Source organism: Lepisma saccharinum, chromosome 13 (assembly GCF_977018435.1).
Source record: "Lepisma saccharinum chromosome 13, izLepSacc3.1, whole genome shotgun sequence".
Taxonomy (NCBI): Eukaryota; Metazoa; Arthropoda; class Insecta; order Zygentoma; family Lepismatidae; genus Lepisma; species Lepisma saccharinum.
The window spans coordinates 63,103,233-63,127,708 of record NC_139241.1 but is presented as its reverse complement, the minus strand read 5'-3'; the positions used below and the strand labels follow the sequence as shown (position 1 = coordinate 63,127,708).

Sequence of the window (24,476 nt, the reverse complement as noted above, 5' to 3'; positions counted from 1 at the left end):
CAATAGCTTGATTTGTGTTGTTTATGTTGCCTTGGAGATTGCGCGACAACAATAAAATGGAATTAACTCGTGAACATTTTCGTGCGATGATTTTTTACGATTTTCGACGAGGATTATCAAGACAAGAGTGCATCGATCAACTTACTTCCACATTTGGCGATGAAGCCCCATCCTTTGCCACTGTGAAATGCTGGTATAACGAATTTAATCGTGGCCGCCATTCGCTCACCGACGAGATTCGCGAAGGTCATCCAAAATCAGTTGTTGTTCAAGAAAACATTGATGCTGTGCAAAACCTAATACTGCAAGATCGTCATGTGACATACTGTGAGATTGAGGCACCATAGGCATTAGTTCCACCAGCATATATAAAATATTACATGATCATTTAGCTGTGAGAAAGGTATGTTCTCGTTGGATCCCATACAAATTGACAAAAACTCAAAAAGACGCTCGCGTCAATTGGTGCAAACAAATGCTCAATAAATGCAATCGTGGTGCTTCAAAAGACGTATATAAGATTGTAACAGGTGACGAATGATGGATATATGCATATGAGCCGGAACGCAAACAGCAGTCGACTGTATTGGTGTTTCAAGATGAACCCAATCCAACAAAAGTTGTTCGTGCTCGAAGCACATCGAAACAAATGGTCGCCTGTTTTTTCGGGAAAACTGGTCATGTGGAAACTGTGCCTTTAGAGGAACGTAGAACGGTCAACTCTGAATGGTACACAACAATTTGTTTGCCAGAGGTCTTCGGTCAAATACGGAAAACAAACAAACGCCGTCGGATCATTCTTCATCAAGACAATGCCAGCTGTCACACATCTCGTCTAACAACCGACTTTATGAACAGTCAAAAAATCGAATTGATGGGTCATCCGCCGTACAGTCCTGATTTGGCACCCAATGACTTCTTCTTGTTCCCGAATGTCAAGAATAAATAGCGTTGACAACGATTTTCGTCGGCGGAAGACGCCGTTGATGCGTTCAAAAACCATATTATGGAGGTGTCTCAAGAAGATTGGAAAAACTGCTTTCACAAATGGTTCGAACGAATGCAAAAGTGTATTGACCATAAAGGAGAATACTTCGAAAAACAATAAAGCAGTTTTCAATGCCAAATTCCTGTTTTTTCATTGTTAAGCTCAAAATATAAATAGTGACCCTCGTATTAGGTTTTGCACAGCATCAATGTTTTCTTGAACAACAACTGATTTTGGACGACCTTCGCGAATCTCGTCGGTGAGCGAATGGCGGCCACGATTAAATTCGTTATACCAGCGTTTCACAGTGGCAAAGGATGGGGCTTCATCGCCAAATGTGGAAGTAAGTTGATCGATGCACTCTTGTCTTGATAATCCTCGTCGAAAATCGTAAAAAATCATCGCACGAAAATGTTCACGAGTTAATTCCATTTTATTGTTGTCGCGCAATCTTCAAGGCCACATAAACAACACAAATCAAGCTATTGACAAAACATTTGAAGTACGTTATGGTTAATAATGCCAGACGATTCCGTGCAAACGTCAAATCGCGCATAACTTCAATCAGTGTTGACAAGGCTCAAAATATGAATAGTGGCCCTCGTATTCCAAAGTACAGAACCACCAACCTATTTAGGTCATGGGGGGAGGAAAGCTCGTGCAAGGGAAGGGATGGCAGAAACAAATGATACCCCTTGTGTTACCAAATCTAGAAGTGGGCAACGTTTGTAAACAAATATGCAGGTCAAATACCAAATATTAAACCCCCTGATAATTAATTTCTTCCTTAGCAATAGGTAAAAGTTTCAGTATTGTAGAAACTTCTCTTCTCACTACATACAGTTCATGGATTGTCCTTCGTAATATGCACTTATCCATATCGTCAATAACCATCTTTGTCTGTCCACGTCTCCATTTACCAAGAGTTGACAATTTCTGTCAGGTGTCTGTAAAACTTTTTACCTCCTTTTCAGTTTTTTAAGCAACGTCTCCGACCTTCCTGTAAGATATACTGCTCTCTTTAGGAGTGCATCGTGAGGATACTTCCAGCCGTATCTTTTCTCTTCCTCACACTTCTCTAAGATTCGTAGCAGCAAATTTCGCTTGCTGCTGTGCACAACTTTCAACATTTTTCACTAACTCAAAAACACATCTACACACCACCAACACTCATCGAATTCTTTAAGACAGTAAAATTAGCAACACTGTATCACCAGATGTGGGAAGGTTCTTGCCCTACCAGCTCCAGGGTAAACATCAGGGGTGAAAAAGGGGGAGAGGGAAGCCTGTAGTTCGCTTATTTTCAGCGGTTCTACAGTACTTGATGGTACCATTTCTATTTTCTGGGAAGACGGGACCATTCTTGCTTGAAATCTACACTAGGATAAATTTTTCTTTTAGGCATTGATTGCTATGAAGGTTGCTTCTGCTGTTTGCAAAAATTAATTTGTTCACCTGAAGAGGTGATCTTTCGAAACATAGTGTTAGAATAAGTACAGGTAAAGCACTAGAAAATGGATAATGTCCAATTAACATTGCATGCTAATGTAGAAACACTGTTACTAACATTCAGAGAATAACAAGAACTATTGCACTATATTCTTATCAGTAGGGACATTGAATTTTCGCGATGAGCGAAATGTGACAAAAAAGATGCAATTTTGAACATTCTGCATGTAAACTACACCACCAATGATGAAATATGCATGAGTTTTATTCACAAAGTAATGTAAAATGTGTGCTTTTCCACGAATTGAACGCTTTTTGCGAAATAACCGTGAAATATCATCAAATTAAGTAGAAAACATGCAAACACCGGCAATTGAGGTTGGGCGCGCAAACTGTCGATTTGTAATGAAATGTTTGCCTAAAGTTTCCTACCACTTGCAGCTGAAGAACGTTTTATCTTCGATCACATCAGAAAGATGCTGCAAATTGGGATTTCCCATGCACATAATCTCAGTTCGAAAACTTCGCTCCCTGTCAAGCTGCATTCCTTTCTTCCCCCGAATGTCTACTCAACTTCCAGTTTCATTGAACGTGCTAGCTGTAGCAGCGATAAGATTACGTAGTCTGTTCCCGCACATCAAGGGAGACAATGATGTCATTTGTGTTCAGTCATGAATGAATTTTGTTTATCATGTGATTTTCAACATGTGTTTGTGTATATGCAGTAGTGATTATTTTATTTGTTGGACAGCAAGGATATCCTTTAAATACATACAATGAATAAATCACTTGAGATATGCAATTTAGAAATGAAGTGATTCTATGTTAATGTTTTCTCTTTGGTTGGACAGCTAAGTACTTGTTTATGTGTACAGTATATAAAAATGAAGTAGTTTATTAATTTATAGCTCTTTTGTATGTTGTTTCCTCTCATGATTAAAAGGTGTGTGCCAATTTTTTTTTTCCACCGCTGGTATATACCGCTGATATAACATTTTATTTACCGCTCTCCTCAGTTTTTATTTACCATAAATTTGTCTCCCTACTTATCAGACAAGAAACGAGAAGAGTTATACAGTCCCAATCTATTTATGCTCGATTTCACTTGCTTCCATTTTCATTCAGAAACAAGTGAAACATATGGTAGTCATTGGTAATTTACTGCCTGGTAAAAGATACATCTATCTCTTGTGCACCAGTGGCCACATATTATCGATCTTGTCCAAAATGGGGCTCTCCACATCAGGTCTCCACTGATTAGAGGTTTGGCCCCAGACTTGATCTATGCTGGGACAATGTCAGGAAAATTCCCGCTGGAGATCATGCATCCAGGGTCTCACAGGTGGCAGTCTGACATCCCACAACTGTATTACCGCAGCATGTACTTTATTCTATTCCTGACAGTTAAGAACATTTCTATCCAGCATATGGCGTAAGAAAAAAATTCTGTGCAAGAACACCACAACACTTATGCATCAATTGTTTCAAAAAAATAATGTTTACTGCCAGTCATAAAAATGTGTTACTCTACATTTGAGTTTTCTTTCTTCACAGTAAGAAGTACACAATAACCTGATTGAACTGTAGAATTTATTTACTTAGTTATTTACATAAGAGAATACATACAAAATTGTAATTGTAAGTTAAGCACACGCAATAAGAAATAAATTTCAGCCTTAAAACAGACTATTTTATAGAAAATAACTTTTATTTCCTCTGCAGAATACAAATACTAATGACATCTTTATATCTTTTGAGAAATACTTAAATAATGTCCTCAGTGTTCAAGTTTTTCTTTTCTCCTAGTATTACTCTTCAGAATTCGAATTGACAAAACAACACTTGGCTTGTAATGTAAGTGTAATACCTTATTAGAGTGGGGGAAATATGTCGGCAGAAAAATAACCTTATCTATCATAATCAATTCCATCTGTGTGTGATGTTTGTTGTACAGGACACATTGACTCGTAAGTAACATGAGTTGGAATTAAATTAGAATAGTGGGAAAAATTCAAAATTTGGTCCCTTATCAGTTTTCCTCAAAAACAATAAAGTTCTCATAACGAAGAGTTCACAAAATTAAAATTCTATTATATCTGTATCTTTATTATTGTTATTTCTATTGCAGCTGATTGTCCAATCTGATAACATGAGGGCTAAAGCAATATAAAAGTGGTATGGCAGGATATTACTTCAATAGTGGCTAATGCTTTAAAAGCCTGTGTGTCTTTAAGGTTTGAGACATGGTAGAGCACTGATAAAATCCATAATAAAATTGAGCTGCAGCGAGCAAACAAAAATAGTGATTAACATTAGAACACTAGTCAATTAAAGAAAATAAGAAATGTCTTAAAGTAAGACTAAAATAATGAGATTGAATTGTAATACCATGGAACCTCAACTTTACATTTTCCCGCATTACAAGCAGTAAGAATGGGACAGATTTATCAGCCCTCCATTGATATCAACTGATATACTGTAGGCATATCGATGTATCAGTTTATCGGTAAAATTACCATAATATTACCGACCCAATATATCTACATATAAATATGTCATAATTTAGTGACTATTTGTTATAATTTTTATGTATATAAACATATAATCTCCAATCCCACATAATTTTTAGTAAATGACTAAAAATGTAGTATCTTTTGTATTCCCGTTATCTGATAACATGAATTTATTAAAGAGGTTTATATCGGATTGGTATCAGCCAAAATTTCATATCAGTCCATTCCTAATAAGCACCTTGAAAAACAAGTAATTAAGGTTCCACAGTACTTACAATCAGAACCTCTACAAATAGCCATAGTAATGAAAATGAAGAAATACTCAATCATTTTTCTTTAAACTTAGTTTTTATAATCCTTATACTTACTTTAACAAGCAATACACAGAATTGCATTGCGTTTTATGAAAATTAGACCATTACTGTGTGTTGCTTGAAGTGGACATGATATGCAATCACAAAATGATTTAACACAAGTAGGATGGAAACTGTGTACAGGGAATTGGCTGCTGGGATGACAAATAATGAAAAGATGTGATATATACACATTCTCCCACTAAAACTCATCACTGCCACTTGCAGAACTGACCAATGCACAGATAGGATTATCTTCATTGTACTTAGATGCCTGTCATAAAAGCCTACTTCTTAGCAAATGAGATCTTCATGGCATGCGAAGGCGTTATCTTGAAGCCCTGGAGAGCATCTTTTGCAGCTGCAGACTGCATTTCATTGTCGAACTCAACAAAGGCAATGTCGTGGCGATTTGGAACAAGCCGCACCTCTTTGAAGCCAGGAAACCTAGAAAGTAGAAGTAGTATATGTTAGATACATCATGCATTCTCACCTCTTTCTTTTCTACTTCAACTGCATCCTGCTGTATATTACAGACTTTACAGCAGACCATGAAAATTATGAGGATATCACTATAGTATGGTGAGAACAAGTGATTTTCTTATTTTACATGTGTGCTAATTGCAATGATAAGATAAGTAGGGAAATGCATATTTCGTTTTTTGACGAAAAAGCTAAATGTGAAATAACACATTCTAATGTTCATTTTGAATGTTTCTGAAAGGTGTGAGGTGCATTTTCCTACCCTGCTTTGTCACGAAATGATGCGAAATAGACTCAAACACGAAATTCAGAGTTTATTTACAGACGCAGCACTTTCTGAAGTGTGAATTATCCTGTGTGTTATTCTCTCTCTCTCTTTCTGGCTCTACAGCCCTTGGTGGGCCTTGGCCTCCTCCACAATCAGCCTCCATTCCAATCTATCATCAATTCTTCTCCTCCATCCTTTAATTTTCATTGTCCGCAAGTTTGCAGCGACGTCATCTATCCATCGAAGTCGTGGTCTGCCCTTTCTTCTTGCGTGGTGAAGCTTTTCTTTCAACATTCTTCTTGGCATCCTATCGTCCATCATTCTCTCCACATGCCCCAACCACTTTATTCTCTGGGCTTTGACAAATCTCACTATATCTTGGCCTTTTATTAAATCATCTAGCTCTGCATTATATCGTATTCTCCAGTCGTCATCTTCTTTCACAGGTCCATATATCTTTCTTAATATTCTTCTCTCAAATATTCTGAGGGCATTTTCATCTGACAGTTTCAAAGTCCAATTATCTGATCCATAAGTGACAACTGGTCGTACCAGTGTCTTATAAATTTTAAGCTTTGTATTTCTTGCGATCAGTCTATTTCTAAACAACTGCATATTTGCAAAATATGCACGATTGCCTGCCTGTATTCTTTCCTTTATTACTTTACTCATATCATTATCACTATATACCATTGTCCCCAGATATTTAAAACAAGGAACTCCCTCAAACTTATCATCTCCAATTGTCAGATCTTGAGGTGCTCTTCTGATCTCAGAGTTAGACATTCTCATATACTTTGTCTTTTTTTCATTTACATTGAGCCCTATTTTTATTGCTTCTCTTTCCATTTGCTCATAGATTTGCTTAAGTGTTCTTATTGTTCTAGAAATGATTGTAACATCATCTGCATATGCACATATTTGACTGGATTTTCCAAATATGGTTCCCTTTTGATCAACTACATTCATTACTTTGTGCAATGCTAGATTAAATAATACTGCCGAAAGGCCATCCCCTTGTTTCACTCCTGTATTGAATTTAAACTCTTCACTCAGTTTACTACAAACTTTCACTCGTGCCTTAGTACCACTCATAGTCATTCTTTAGTCTTATTATTTTGAGGGGAATATTATACTCTTCAAGTACCTTAAACAGTTCATTTCGATTAACACTGTCAAAAGCCTGCCTGAAGTCAACAAATAAAAAATGCAAATCCACATCATGTTCATAAAACTTTTCCATCATCTGCCTAATTATAAAAATCTGATCAGTAGTGCTTCTGCCAGGGCGAAATCCACATTGGTACTCTCCCAGTATATCTTCTGTGTAACATTTTATTCTCTCACTGATCAATCCTGACAAGATCTTATAGACCACACTAAGAAGTGTGATGCCTCTGTAATTTCTGCATATCAATTTATCACCTTTCTTATAAATTGGGCATATTATTCCAGATTTCCATTTATGTGGCATTGTTTCATTTTCCCATATCATTACAATCAATCTATGTATTGCTGCCAACAATGCGTTACCACCAAGTTTGATAAGTTCAATTATCACCTCATCCTCGCCTGGAACTCTATTATTACTAATTTTCTTCATTACAAATTCAACTTCTTCAATACTAGGTACTTGTACCTCATGACCATCCCTATTTTGTATATTCCTATTATACTGCTCTTCTTCTTCTTGGTCTTCCACTTTACTCAAAATCTCTTTAAAGTGCTCTGCCCATCTATTGAGTATCTGATTCTCTTCTACAATTACTTCCCCATTCTTATCCTTACATACTTCTATTCTTGGCTCAAATCCTATTCTCATTCCATTTATAGCTCTAGAGAATTTTCTTATTTCACTTTGCTGATTTAGTTCTTCTATTTCTTGCATCTTCTTTTTATACATCATTTTCTTCTTTTCCTTGCATACCCTATGTGCTTTCCTTCTTAGTTCTTTATACCTCTCAGTATTACTTCGAGTTTCCCTCTGTAGCATTCTCTCTCTAGCTTTATTCTTCTCATCTATAACCTGTATGCACTCTTCATCAAACCACTCATTCCTTTTAGTTTTCTCTTCTCCAAAAGTTTCTTGTGCTGCCTCCTTTATCACTCCTTCTATTATTTCCCATTCTTCCTCAACCACTCGAAGTCTGTTATTCTCTTTCTCCTTCAGTTTACTCTGTACCTTACTTACATATTCACTAATAACTTCTTAGTCTTTCATTTTTTTCATATTCCACTTCTTTCTCTTGGCCATCTCGTTTCTTTGCACCGCTATCAAGTTTTCCCTCATTACTAATTTTACCAGGTAGTGGTCGCTATCACAATTGGGCCCTCTGCAGCTTCTCACATCAATAACTGATGAGGCATGACGTGCATTAACCAGTATATGATCAATCTGGCTTATTGTTCCGTTAGGTGCCTTCCATGTTCCTAAGTGAATTCTTTTATGTTCGAAACAAGTACTTGTTATGATCATGTTGTTCCTAACAGCAAACTGGCAAAGAAGGTTCCCATTCTCATTGTTTTCTGCATGGAGAGTATGCCGCCCTGAAACCCCTTGTTGATTCTTGTCCTTTCCTATCTGAGCATTAAAGTCGCCCAATACGGTTACTGTGTGTTATTCACGTCATTATTTATTAATTCTGCTATAAATTTTGAGAAGCAAAAATGGGCCCCTTTATAAAGGAATAAACTTAATACTCTGGTAACTACATAAATGTGCTATTAGAAGGGTTATGTTCATTTTGTAATAAGTGCAGTTATTAAATCAAAAATATGGATTATGTTCACAATTTTAAAACCAAAATGTCATTTTATATGCTGCTTTTGATCCATTATTTCACCGCTATAACAGTAAAATTTTATTTTATTTACCACTTTTGAACCCAAAATTGACTGTTTTTGTACTGAAATTTTGCTTTTTTATTTACCAAAAATGTCAACCTCTAAAAAAAAACTAGTGACTTAGTGAAGTGAAATGCAAAATGCTTCAGGACCAGAAAGGAAGTGAGTACTCACTGGTTAAACAACATGGAGAGCATCATTTCGTTTGTTTCTTCTGGGAGATTTGTGAGGAACAGGATTTGGTTTGGTGGCTGCTCAGGTACTGTAGATGATCCTCCCCCAACTGCAAAGAAAAACAGAAATAAGATTATCATTTCGCAAAACATTTGTTTTGAGTCTAGTTTATGAACGGATAGCCTAATTGGTTGTCATTATGCAAACCAAGTTAAATATTTCATGTAAAATCAAAGTGAACATCTACAATTCTATATTCAATCAGCAGAATATCGGTTATTGGTACTGATAACTAATTGATGGATTAAGTTTATTTAATGTTGCATTTCTGTCATTTTTGACTAATCGCAATATGACAGACCGTCAGGGCAACGATGGGAATAAATGATGATGAGATTGAGTGGGAGAAGGGACATTCACAAAACACATCGAGGTATGATGGGGTAACCCTTTCCAAAAGCACCCAAATGTCAACCTCCCTTCTGTGTAGCACACCCTGAAACTGCATTTTGCAGATTAGTACTGGTACTCCGAAACAATCTAGGTCCACAATATCCATGAAACGTTAACCAGATGTGGGTTATTGCCTCAAACATGTAACAGTTGGGCTGAAAAGTTCGTAGGCTAACTCATAGATGGCGTTACTAGAATTAAATCCATGTGATTTTTACTTAGTACTAACCTTCAAAAGATACGTGTATAAATCTCACAGCTGCCGGATAATTAGTTTGTGAGATATAGCATTGTGAGTGAAGCAGCTTTTGTTATTGTGAAAAAATGGATAAAAAAGAATTTCGTGTGTTAATAAAGCATTGCTTTTTGGCGAAAAAAAAATACTGTTGAAGCCAAGGCTTGGCTTGATAAACATTATTCGGACTCTGCACCAGGAAAATCAACCATTGAGAAGTGGTTTGCTAAATTTAAACGAGGCGAAATGAGCATCGAAGACGATGCACGCAGTGGACGCCCCAAAGAGGCTGTTACCGACAAAAACATAAAAAAAGTCCACAAAATAATTTTAAATGATCGTAAAGTGAAGTTGATCGACATAGCTGAGATTATTACATAGCGTTGTTGGAGCGTTTAAAGGATGAAATCACGAAAAAACGGCCCCATTTGAAGAAGAAAAAAGTGCTGTTTCATCAAGACAATGCACCGTGTCACAAATCAATGAAAACGATGGCAAAATTATATGAATTAGACTACGAATTGCTTCCCCATCCGCCATATTCTCCAGATCTGGCCCCCAGTGACTTTTTCCTGTTTGCAGACCTTAAAAGAATGCTCGCTGGAAAGAAATTTAGCACTGATGAAGAGGTAATCGCCGAAACTGAGGCCTATTTTGAGGCTAAAAAGAAATCGTACTATAAAAATGGCATCGAAAAATTGTATGACTGCTATAATCGTTGTATCGCCCTCAAAGGCAACTATATTGAATAATAAAATCGAATTTTGTCAAAAAAATATTTTTTACTATGTTAGCCTACGAACTTTTCAGCCCAACTGTTATAAGTATCAATAAAGAAGGAGGAAAGGAAAAATTGGTGAACCGAAAATCTGCGGATCTGATGCCCTGGTTTATTTTAAAAGGCAACAGGGCACTAAGCACCTACCCTTGAATGTATGCAGGTGGAGGTTGGGCATCTTCAGGGGTTCTCCCCTTTTTCTTCGCTTATGATAAAAGTTTATCGAACACACACACTACATATCTATCTTGGACTTACCTGGAGGCACTACCATAGGTTGCCCACCAAATGAAGGAATTGGTCCCGGCTGCACAGGCGCAGGCACCACCTGCTGCTGCTGCCTCGCCTGCTCCTTGGCTGCTTTCCTCTTGGACTTCTTCGACTCCACAGCCACATCCTCCACCCCTCGCTTCGGCTTCTTCGGCCGCTCCTGAAATGTGCCCTTCATCTTCGCTATCACGTCGGAGTCTGTCTTCGCATACTGAATCCTCTGAAAGGAAGCATAAAGCATATTTAGAAAAAAATCGCAGAGAACAAGAAGTCCCACTCATAATCACTAGGCACTACACTCTGTGGTGAAAGGGAATTTTGGAGGACAAGGCCTGCTAATTGGTCTTTTCATTGTGTGATACCAATGGTTAGCACCAGTGGCTGTAGCGGTGCTACATTTATTTACATCTTTCTTAGGTAAATTTTCAATGTTGCAACAGCACCAAAAAGGAAAAAAATCGACAATAAAGTTTACTTTTCCAGGGGGTTCATAAATTGATTGATTGAGTTTGTGTTTTAAGTCCACTTTATGCACAGTAAAGCTAATCGGGACTGGAACTAGAGTTTAAAGTGGGATCCGAACCACTTGTGCCTCCACAGGGTATCAAACCCGGGAACCCTTGATTACAAGGAGACGATGTTACCACTATGGCATCAGGGAGGCCAGGAGGTTCATAAAAACAAAGTCTATTGCATGGAAAATGGATAATATAGATTATAAATATCAGTGTAATTTATATATTTCATTAGTATCTGAAAAATTCTAATATTCAGAGAACTAACTGACATATATGAATATATTCCGGCTAACAACTATGTTTTTTTTTAGCTGTATCGCATCGCTATTTTGGAAAGAAACATGCCTCCTTTGCGGAAACCCCGGAACAAATCCTGTGGATATCCATGGTGTAAGACAGCAAAATATCATTAATTACTGTGTAGGACACTACTTGCAGTGCAAAAACGAGCAATGTATTATCCACTAGGGTGACAAATCAATAGTGCTAGCCTTATGCATCACGTTCACGAGAATTACCAACCTTGAAAGAGTCAGTAAGATATATCTTTCGTTCAAAATACTGATTTAATATCAGTCTATTAAAAATTAAATATTTATTCTCAAGAAAAAAAAAAAATTATATAAGATAAATAATCCTACCGAATTTTATTTGTGTGCAGTTGTAATCATTAATTTGGGTAACACCCTAATTACAATACTCAAATATGAAATTTGAATTGATATACCACTTGCATAGGTACGTTATTCTCAAACACTATAGAAGAATAAGTACCTAAAGTAACACTGCTATCAAAATTATCGAGTGACAGGAATCATGATAATAAATAACAGAATCTATTTTCCAGCAAGTACAACTATCAGACTATAGCCTGGTGCAAATTCTCAGAAACGTGACTGAAAAAAGTGTAGGAAGCATTTTTGAGTAAAAGCAAACAAACAACATTTTCTGAAGGTAATTGATGTGCTGATTACGAATATTTTGTTTGCCACTCTCGATTTTGATGTTATGTGCTTCAAATCGCTAAAAAACAAAATGACTGCCATACAAAATGAGCTCCAAATAACTTTTGAAGGAGCAGAAAGAAAATAGTGATCTTGGTGTCAAACATTATGTTTTTAGGTATGCTGAATCCGAATATTACGTTTTCTAATCTGACATTTTTGAAAATCGTTGTAGTTTCTTTCCTCTTTTTTAAACAAAAGAACCACAAAAATGACTAAACCTATAATATATATATTTTTCTTTTCTTACTTTATTTCAGAATGATAGAAACATAGAACCATGGATCCACTTATAAATTTGAAAAGACCTGCACATGTGAGCCATCATCTTAAGATGTTTCTTATCAGTTCCTCTAGAACATTTCCACAAACAAAGGATTTAGCTACTTCCTACTTCAGATATTCAACATACTCTCCTCAAAGCTGAAACACTGGGCCAGGTAAAGCTAGACACCTTCGTGAAGGAAAGGATGATGGCCCCTGGTAAAAGTCACACACAAGTCAAGTGATCCTCTACATAAATCAAATGCAAAGACCTTTAAGTCCCTCTATGAAGTTAAATTGGTAGTAAGTGGCAAAGAAACCATTTTGAAAACTGACAGGAATATTCTCCAGCACCTCGTAACTGCCTATGAGGCAGGTCGTAATGTGGATCTAAATCGCATTTTGTGTCATGAACTAATGCCAATTCCAATCTCCCTTGCCAACACAAACGGAAGTCTGAGAACAGGAAACAAAGCCATTCTAGCTGATGTGATGACCAAGGATGTAATTTGTGCACCTGATATATCAATTCCGCCTGCGTCAAGCCTTATAATAGATGGTCAAGCATTAGTTGTTGCACTTGGAAAGCCTGCAGGAGTTTTAAACTTTGGTCAACTGGCAGATGCATTTCTTAACCTTGATGTTTCTATGGGAAGAAGCTTTAAGAGGATTGATGTCACCTTTGATCGGTATATCGCAACTTCAATCAAGGCTGGAACACGGGATAAGCGCTTGAAACATGCTCATTTAGTAAGGAGAGTAATAGAAAATGGATCCGTGCCAATCCCCAACAAATTCACCGACTTTCTTGATAACTCAGAGAATAAAAAAGATTTGGCCTGTTTTCTCTCTAATCATTTGATCAACAATGCTCCTGAAGACAAAATATTTGTGGTTTCCGGTGGATTTCACAAGTAGATGACGTACGAACAAACAATCGTGATTTGTCTATTGAAGTATTGCAGCCAAACACAAAGAGGCGAACACGCGCATTTTACTTCACTGTCTTCATTCTGGAGCTGATAACATTGTTGTCTCAGCACGTGATGCAGATGTATTAGTGCAATTGGTAACGTTATTTCACAAGATTAGATGTACGAAATTGTGGTTGCGAGCAGGAACATAAAAAAAGGAAAAGAAAATACATTCCAGTACATGAAGTCAGGCAGAAGCTTTCATTTACGGATCCTGTCTTCGAAACTCTCATCCCATTCCACGCCATAACAGGATGCGACACAGTATCCTACATTGCTGGGATCAGTAAGAAGACAGCATGGAAAATATTTAACACTAATAATAATGATATACTAAATCTTGGTGTTGACGAATTGAAACAAGAAACAGCACACAAGGCAGAGAAGTTCATATGCAAGTTGTATGGTGTACCAGAGGCAAGCAGCTGTGATGGAGCCAGAGTAAAGCTGTTCAGCAAAGGAAAAACACCACAAGCACTCCCCCCCCCCTCACCTACCGATGCTCTACGGTTACATGTACAACAGGCCCACTATCAAGCCATGGTGTGGAGGCAGTCGGTCATGCCAAAACCTGTGTTACCAGCACCTACTATCTTGGGATGGAAAATGGTTGAAGGACAGCTCGTTCCAAAACTTCAATCACTGCCACCAATTCCACAACACTGTTACGACATTGTCACCTGTGGATGTTTGGGTGGTTGTATATCCGCTAAACGTTCCTGGAGGAAAGGCCAGCTTGTATGTACTGCAGCTTGCAAATGTGCAGATACTGGCACTAAGGAGTGCATGAATATCTGTGACTAGAAAAATCTTATACTACTTTTGTAGACAAAATAAGGTTGCATAAGGATAACGTGCGGATTTATCCTACACCGGTACTGTTAATATTTCAATATGGTCTTATGCTTTGAATAATATTATTATTTTGCATCTTTACTTTACCAATGTTCTTTACTTTTTTTCTGTATTAAAAACCTACTGTTACACTGTTTTATTCCTAGTTCAAAAGTATGGATACGAAACACTGCATGGATGCACGTAGCCGCCATTTTGTTTTTTAGCGATTTGGAACAAACAGCTTAAAATTTCAGATTAGAAAACATAATATTTGGATTCAGCATACCCAAAAACATAATGTTTGACACAAAGATAACGATTTTGTTTATGCTCCTTCAAAAGTTAATAGGAACTCATTTCGTATGACCGCCATTTTGTTTTTGAGCGATTTGGAGCACATAACTTAAAATTTCAGATTAGAAAACATAACATTTGGATTCAGCATACCCAAAAACATAATGTTTGACACCAAGATCATTATTTTGTTTCTGCTCCCTCAAAAGTTATTAGGAATTCATTTCATATGGCCGCCATTTTGTTTTTAAGCGATTTGGAGCAAATAGCTTAAAATTTCAGATTAGAAAACATAATATTTGGATTCAGCATACCCAAAAACATAATGTTTGACACAAAGATCATTATTTTGTTTCTGCTCCCTCAAAAGTTATTAGGAACTCATTCCGTATGGCCGCCATTTTGTTTTTAAGCGATTTGGAGCAAATAGCTTAAAATTTCAGATTAGAAAACATAATATTTGGATTCAGCATACCCAAAGACATAATGTTTGACACCAAGATCACTATTTTGTCTCTGCTCCTTCAAAAGTTAATAGGAACCAATTTTGTATGGCAGCCATTTTTTTTTTTTTTTTAGCGATTTGAAGCATATAACACCAAAATCGAGAGTGGCAAACAAAATATTTGTAATCAGCACATCAAATACATTCAGAAAATGTTGTTTGCCCGCTTTTCCTCAAAAATGCTTCCTACAGTCAGACTTCTCGAAAATTGTCCCAGTCTATACCGCGTTTGGTAGAACCTGTCCCTCTTCCCGCGCTAGGGAGCGCTCAACAGTTTCGGTGCCGATGAGAAACGAGGAAAAAATCGTCTGCTGGGCAGCGAGGAGCGAATGAAAGCCAGAAGAGAGGCGCTTACGTAGACGCTGTTGCGACGTTGCGTATTTTAATTGGCTGCCTGGCTTTGACTTTCCCCAGCACGGAAACTGTTGAGCGCTCCCTAGCGCGGGAAGAGGGACAGGTTCTACCAAACGTGGTATACTAGTGGCTTCTTTTGAATATCCATATGGTTGGTTTAAGTTTTTTATGGAGAAGTAGAGCAAAAATAGCGAACAGGAGTAGTGTAGTGAGCTACTTTTTGGTAAATGTAGTTGTAGCTGTACTGAAGCTACATCTTGGAAGAGTAGCTGTAGCGAAGCTACTTTTAAAATGTAGCGTTCTGATCACTGGTTAGCACATCAACAACGTTACCACATTTTCTAGTCTGTTACTCATCTTTTCAGGTACCATACCATCTCTGCCACCACAGTGCTAGGACTGAACTGATACCACTTTGAACTCGTACTCATACTGATATTGATGCTCGAAAATTGTCACAATTATAAATTGTTCAAAATATTGATTAATGTTAGTGGGTGTGTATTCAATTCCACTCTAATTATAAGCATCAATTCATCTCAGTTTTGCTTTAAAAAATTACATCAGAACATAAAAAATATCTGTTATGTAATCACAAAATACATTTTTTTTTCCACATAATATTGGTACAAAATGAATGAAAACTTTGAATTCTGCATCACTTCCAGGATAAGTGGACTCCTCAAAAGTGTCATTCAGCATTTTTGCAGACCTCATGAACAACCAACAGTATCGGCTAGTATCAGTGAATATAATCGAACTGATACTTTCTGATACTGATCCCGCTTGTAGCGACCTGCCCAGACACATTGGCATCAGTACTGCTTCAGCCCTAAAAAAATTTACGTCATCCTCTGACAGAAGGCAGAACTAAACTTAGATACCAGACAAGTGCATTCCACCTGGCACCCAATGGCTTCAAAAGATCCCAGACAGCAAAAGCTAAAAATCACAATGCACTGGGCAGAACAACACAACAGATGGCACAGCCCAGCACTCCAGTGTTAAAAAATAATAGAATTGATTTGTTGTTTTAAGTCCACTTTATGCACAGAAAGGCTAATCAGGAATGGACCTACAGTTTAAAGTGTGATCCAAACCTATGTGGCATGTGCCTCCACTGGGTATCAAACCCAGGACCCCTTGATTACAAGGTGACGACGTTACCGCTACGCCATCAGGGAGGCCCACCAAATGATAGAAACCAGAACCCCACCAGATGAGAGTAAACAGTGTAGTGATGCAATATTACCTTCGTTCCAGTTGCTACCAATAATGTAATGAGCAGAATGGATTTATATGTAAATACATATGTATGAAGTTTAAATCTGTTATATTTTTTATTACCTTTGCACATCACGGCATGTAGATTCGAAATATTCAGTTTCTATTTATCATATTTGTACAAGTATTAGGTTTGGCTCATATTTTACACATTTCAAAACATTTCTCAACATGTACTCCATATTGGCGCAATAACAACATATTAGTGGTTTCATGAAGGCACATAATAATATACAGGGTGTCTCAAAAGTAATAGCACAAACTGACACAGGAGAAAGTACACGATAATAGAAGAAAAAACTCAGTAAACAAGCCGTTTTCGAGATAATCGCGAATGTGTGATTACAAGCTGCCACTGACTTCAGTGATTGTAAACGTCGTCCTAGTTGGTAAAATGCTTTCGAACACAACCGGTTCATTTCGGAATTGGTCACAAGCATGTACAATTATCTGTACTGATTGTATCCATCCTGTTTGATTACAACGCCACCTCTCGGAAATACTCTGATTTGTAAAGAAAGAGCAAACCTCGGAATGTGCAAGGAGTAAAGCACTCGGTGTTTACAAAATGCAATCAGTGACGGTTTCTAACCACACATTCGCTCACATTATTAGCATTTTACCAACTAGGATGACATTTACAAGCAATGAGGTAAGTGGCAGTTTGTAACTACACATTTATAATTATCTCAAAAATGGCTTGTTTTGCGGACCCATGTTTACTGAGGCTTTTTTGCTTCTATTATCATGAACTTTCACCTGTGTCAGTTTGCGCTATTACTTATGAGACACCCTGTATATTATGATAATATCTAGACAACAGCGAAAGCAAACCACACGAAGATTTACGTGAATGTGTGAATGTTCTAGAACAGTGGGCACCGCGAAATGTTCCAATATTTTCACTGAAATGATATGATTGTTCCAAACATGTGCTTATTTAGTACGTTTTACACATAAAATTTTTCTGAATTTGAAATATGTGTTTTTTTCTAACTTAAGGCAAGCAACCTAACCACACTGAGCATTGCAAGTGTTAGATATGCCTACATTCTCACTTCGGCGCCGTAGGAAAATCTTGAAACACTAGGAGTGCGGTGAAAGGAAAAAGTTTGGGAACCCCTGTTCTAGAAGGAATTCTAAGCTGTAATTTTTCAGATTTTAGAATATCATAGCAGTTTTTCCAAAGGAAACGAAAATTCTAAAAAAGCTGCCCTGGCATTGGTCAAAGGTCCAGCCAAGCCTTAATAAATAATGATTGCTTGTATCGTGGTTGTATGAAATGTGTGGAAAGTATGTCAGCATAGAAGTGGCATAAATAAAAAATGCAATTATGTTATTCCGTAGCAAAAAAAAGTTGTCAAACTCACCATTGGCTTGTCGTAGAATGGGAACCCCTGCATAGACCGTAGAGCATTGGTAGCGCTGTTTATCTCTTTGAAAATAACAAAGGCCTGGCCTCTCATCTTCAGCGTCATCAATGCCACAATGTCCAGGATCTGGCCAAATTGGGAAAATATAGCATAGAGAGATTTCTTCAGTTCTGAAACAAAAGTGAAAAGGACATATATCATGGTAAATACACAAATTTCAAACAATAAGCTTCGGTCACTAGTTTAGTCCAGCATTACTTCATGTATTGAGTAACACTTTTGGTAATTACTTATTAGTAAATGTTTTAGTAGTCAAAATACAATTACGTTATCAAAGTTTAAGTAAAGGTTCTGTACAGATAGGCTAATCGGGACTGGATCTACAGCTTAAAGTAGGATCCAAACCACTGTGTGACTCCACCAGACATCAAACCTAGGACTGCCTGAATAAAAGGTCACAACATTAGCATTACACCATCAGGGTTGTCCCAACTGCATTAGGATTTCATAATATACTAGTAGGCCTAGTGAAAGGATAACCATAATACTTTTTGAAAGCAAAATTACGACATGTAATTCCCTATGTTGAGGTAGGTTTTACATATTAAAATGTTACAAAATTTTCAATGCAATTTAGTGGTATTCATTCTTTACATGCCCTTGCACACACTGAAATAACTAATAAAATGTGGTGCTGGGAACTTGAAAGCATAGTATTTTAGGAGGGGTAGGGTAGCGAGGGATCACAGTCATTAATGTTGCATACAAGCTCATGGCTGTAAATAGAGCACTTTTTGAGTTGCAATTTTTATGGTAATATGCATTTGTTGCGTACACTCTAATTCTGTAATATTGAACTTAAATCTTTATTAACACATTTACACTCAAGTGAAATCAATCAGCTTCAATATGGTAGTCTTTATATTTACAATAACATAAGCATCAGGAAATGAGCTTGTCATACAAATTTTTTACTCATGAAAGGTATTGGAAGACTTGGAAGAGCATACGGTAACCACTTGCGAACATTTTAACAATGCACAACGTAACCCCACCCCTCTCTTCCACTACATTGTATTTAAACTATAACTGATACAGCCAAGTGAAAAGTTCGAGCTTGATGGGAGCCACTGATCCAATACAAGTTACAAAAGCAAAGTATCCTCCTCTCGTAAGAAGTGTTACAAGAAATTTCTACTAGTTACCTGTATTTACTTTTATGACAATTTACTTACCATCCTTTTTAATCTTCTCATTTAAGTTGTTTATGTATATAGTGTGGTTAGGTCGAATATCAAGCATCTTAAGAAACCTGAAAGATAAGCAGACAATCAGTATTGTACGATGCCATATACACCACAGTATTAAAAAGTTAAGTCACCATATGCACAACTTTAGATGCATATTAGCTATGCATATAAACACACAAGGCTTCAATTTAACTAAAAATAAAATTAGAATCTAACTACAAGTCATCATAGATTTCCCCAAGTTATCATGGTTTAATTCCAAACTAATCATTTCACATCAAACACACATACTCTTCGTTAAATTTCAGTTCATGTCCACACACATACTTAATCCTCACAATGATTACTAGGACCCGGATTTTTGCCTATTTTATCCCTGTTCAGTAAAACATAGGCTTAATTTTTCAGTTCGTTTCATGTTATTTAGAGAATAAAGTATATGCAAGGAAGCATGTGTACTTCTCTCTCCTTCTCAAGGTCGCTGACCCTCACGCCAGGCATGAGAATGGTTTATTGCTGTCCCAGCCAGATGTGAGAATGGATCAGGTTGCAAGATTCTTTCATTCTCCACAAAATTCTGGCATTCCAAACATTTGGAAGTTTTGCACCAGTCTGGGCAAGTCGGACGTGCGCAAATCTTACATCACTGTTTGGTTGAGGTGGTTGAAAATAAATCGTGGGTTTGGGAGGAATTTTTCGTCTTTGGTGTGGCATACCTTGTTATGGAAGGTATGCATAGTCAGTGCTATTAACAATGTATTGACATGTGTCGTGTAGTGGACCTGAGTGCAATGAGGGAATTTATGGTGAAGAAAATAATTCCTTCCGAACAACTTCCAGAAGGAAAATAAAAAGTCATTGACTCAAAAAAATCAGGCGCTAGAGATGATGATATTTACAAGACACCCCCTGCTATTTTCACATATATTACGAGATGGTGCTGCGGTGGGATGCTGGATCCCATAGGCATAACTTGACAGGACAAGGTGCATACACAAACACATATTAAAATGTACAATGGTAGAAGAATTTTTTTTAAAAACCTTCTGGAACCTAATGTTCATGTTCTGCCCTCATTTCCAAAGTTTGGTTCCAAGTTACGCTAGTGCCGGAACCTAGAGGGGAAATTATGTTGATTTGATGAAATGGATGAGCGATAAATAATCAGCATGCACTTCATGATATTTGAACCCAGAATTTCAGATTGCGAAAATTGATGTATGGTGTCATGAAGATCATTATACTCTGCTACACCACGCAAATATCCATACCTCATACGGGATTCAAACCTAGTACTAGTAATATCGCAAGACACTAGTTTGCACGTGAAGAGCGCCTATTTGTAATATGACTATAACAGGCCTAGAAAAATACCTGAATGCGAAAGTAGTGAACACACTTTAAAATACTCAGAACAGAATAAATTGCACCGCATGTTTCCGAGATTATTCATCCAATTGTTTGTGGTAAAAGTAAAGAGCTCCCCTGTGCTTAGCACCATGCCATGAAGGCGTATAGGGGGTAACACCCCACACTTTCTTGATCTGGTCGTGAGTGGGGGTGATCAGCATCACGCCCCAGAGTGGCCCTACCCCCCCCCCCCCCCAGTGTTTCCCCCAGGTACCCATGTCATTTGACGCTGGGTGGGCACCGGGGCCGCTTCCAACGTTAGAAAAGTTCCTGGATTCGAACTGGCCGGGGATCAAACCCGGGACCTTTATCATGGTACTCAGATGCATTACCGACTGAGCCGCCGTAGCCACAATTGGTGCAAGATTAATTAAATTATTATCATATTACATCCCTATATTATTATCATTATTATTGCAAAAAAAAAGCATCTACACCTTCTTTTGTAGACATACTGAATGTCACATGGGGACCCTTTACCCACTGTACACCCTCGAGAATTACGTCGAATTTTCTTTGGTAACAATTTCATACATCGGAGACACATTTCTTCATTTTTACAGAAGAAACTACTTACGGAAATGAGTATCTCTAAGTTTTCCAACGTTAGTCGAGGTATTTTCTTTCATAGTGGTATCTATTTGACCGGGAAATCATGTCAGTGTTTCCAACCCACCCTTTTTTTAACTATGCTTGCCTAACCTAACCAAACTGAATGGTTCATGGGGATATCCGTCAGCTACCCGTGCATAATGTACAATTTGCACACATGACGAACTCAATAGTAGGTATTTTTCACTGAAGAAGGTTGGAAACACTGATATTTGAAAACAAAATAAGGGATATCGGTAAATATGCGATATCGCCCGAACGGATTTATTCAAATTTACAGGAGAAACTACTTACTGAAATCAGTTTCTGTAGCATTGTCGAAGTTCTTCGAGGTATTTTCTTTCGTGGAAACTGAAAACTTCACCATAGAATGCTGCAGAACAAGAAAAAATCACTTCTTATTTAAGGAACATGCATTTTCTGACAACATTATCCCGTTGTTTCCATTATGTACCTGCAGAAGGCGCGAGCGTCGTAAGTCACGCGGTCTACCCAGTGTTTCCAAACGTGCCTTTCTCTTACGAGAATTTTTTTTTTACTAAGCTTACCTAACCTTGCCGGAAATTGTCTGTGGGGCTATCGTGAATGGTTTTTGAGGCTATCCGTCAATGGTTCATGGGGCTATCCGTCAATGTTTTTTGGGAATATCGTGAATGTTTTTTTTGGGCTACCGTGAATGGTTTTTTGGGGCTATCCATCAATGGTTTGTGATGACATAATGAAAACGAAAGTAGGTATTTTTCGGTGAAGAAGGTTGAAACACTGCATACCCACTCCAAATCGACAAAACTCAAGCACGACGAGCGATGATCAATGACGAGTGTACACCATGTTGTCTGTTACCCAAGCGGAACAAGGAAAACAAATAATGACTCGTAATATGAAACGTTGACACTATTGTATGGAAAAAGGCATAACTTCACCTTAAATAATCTACCGCAATGCAGAATAGGTAAGTATCAATGCTAAAATTAAAGAAATAAACGAGTGAAAGGTGTTCGGGCGATATCGCATAATTACCGCGATATCATTCGCAAAGTAAGCAATATCGCACAGTTACGAGCATTCGGTAGTACTTAGAAAAATGTGTTATTTTAGTTGAAAAAGTGTTTCTTTTCGTGTAAAAAGCATAATGGCACCTTGAACTATGTTTGGCAATACACAATTGGTAAGTACGAACCATGCGAAACACAAAATATCAGATTTTAATGTGTCCCCGATCTATGAAACTGGTACCTTTTCTTTTAATCGACAGATTTCAATGTTTTACGTAATGTAAGTCGTTCCAGCTTTACGAAAGCACAAATAACGGAGATAATTGATGCCAAATAATAGCCCACGAAAGTTAAAACCTGCAATTTTAGAGTATCTTTCTCACCTCTTTTTGTTAGTAAAAACTGTTTGAATGTACACTAAAGTAGCGAAAGAACACGTCGAAAATAACTATCAGTACCAATCCTAAGCTAAGTACGTAAAATTATAGCTGCTCTTGTGTAAAGTCGTTTTGGGTGCTATATTCACTTGCACAAAGCCTTCGGGCTGTTCTGCTACACGGTGAAGTAACACGCTAAGGTAACAGACGTACTTTACTTCACAAGAACACATTTCCTAGAGCTAAAATCAACTTAAAACGTTCATGAACAACAAAATCTTCATAAGCCATGCAAAATATTTCACATTCTCCAGGGAATACAGAGGGTCAAGGGTACCCGCAGTACATTAATGTTTGTTCTTCGTAAGTTAAACAAGCGCTACTTGAACCACAGGCGACGAACGATTGACCTGGCAATCTTTAAAGAAACAAGTTATTAAACTTGTACATCAATTCGCGTTACATGTTTGTTGTTTCTTACTATTTTCTAGACTTATATAGCATAAGGAATTCAATTTAAAGTTTGATATTTTACTTTCTTCTTAGACAGTACATACTTACTTCCTACACAAAATTCGAAATTTTATACGAAATAATGCGTTCGACCGGCGTCGTTTGCGCTTTTCGCAATTTCTTCTAAACACACGGGCACCGCACGGGCACAGACTAAACACTAAAACATTTTCTCAAAGTGATAGTGATACTTTTCTTTCCATTCCTTGCAGAACTTCAACATATTTTATTTTACTCACAAGGTTTGTGCGTACTCACAGAAGGGTCTGTGGACGTAAATTGTTGTACATGCTTTAAAAATGAAATTGAAAGAATAAAGAAGAGATCAGATTATCAAAGCACAGTGGGAGCGATTAGGAGGGGAAGTTGCCCCGTGCTTTCCTCTAATAATGTTACGCCACCAAGAGAAAGTAAAATGTCATTGCCCACCTTCCCCTCAATTTTGCCACGCAATCGCCGCTGCTGTCCAGGTACCAATGTTTTCTTTTCTTTTAACACCTACTTTCTCTTTATAAAAAATCAAATTTTGCGAAAAAATGGCAAAGCAACGATGACTCCTGAAAATAATGTAACCTACCCACCTCCACTCCACTGTCACAAGACCATGAGAGAGAGCCTGCTGCTTATATGAAATTATTCATTATACATAACTATCATGTTACCATAAAAATAGTAAGACCCCTCCATCCACAAATAAAGAATTGGAAAAAAATGTAATAATAAACCTCTTTTGGAGGATGTTTGATTAATTTCTTTATTTTACTATCCATGATATTACCTGTAAGTTTATTGCTCCAGAAACACAGCCTTACATTCCTCCATATGGTCTATGGTATAGTATGTCAAGGTTAATCCAATCTTGAGCATCAGTAATTCTTTTTCAAGTTTATCTCAACATCGTTATTCATTCATTCATTAAATGGTCCACATTTAAATTTATAAGGTACTCAGACTCAATGGGCAACATCCGTGGTAAGTTATTGCATCAGGTGGTTAGAATTAAAGTTCCCCTACCCTGGAAGCCATTTGTAGCAACGGACTGCGGTGAAACTTGGTACAGAGGCAATGCAGACCATGGAGCTAAGAACGGGAAGGAGCAATCAT

The 24,476-nt window shown here is 37.4% G+C and overlaps 1 protein-coding gene across 1 annotated transcript; it reads right to left on the bottom strand.

The window, feature by feature from the left end:
• Positions 1-4,018: 4,018 nt before the first annotated feature.
• snf (U1 small nuclear ribonucleoprotein A snf) lies at positions 4,019-23,510 on the bottom strand. The gene is made up of 6 exons (XM_083134334.1): positions 23,421-23,510; positions 19,451-19,527; positions 18,213-18,385; positions 10,797-11,028; positions 9,073-9,181; positions 4,019-5,750 (listed from the first exon to the last, which is right to left on the bottom strand). The coding sequence occupies exons 2-6, from the start codon at positions 19,515-19,517 to the stop codon at positions 5,591-5,593; spliced, it is 741 nt and encodes a 246-aa protein (XP_082990460.1). The 5' UTR covers positions 19,518-19,527; positions 23,421-23,510; the 3' UTR covers positions 4,019-5,590.
• Between the last annotated feature and the right edge of the window lie 966 nt (positions 23,511-24,476).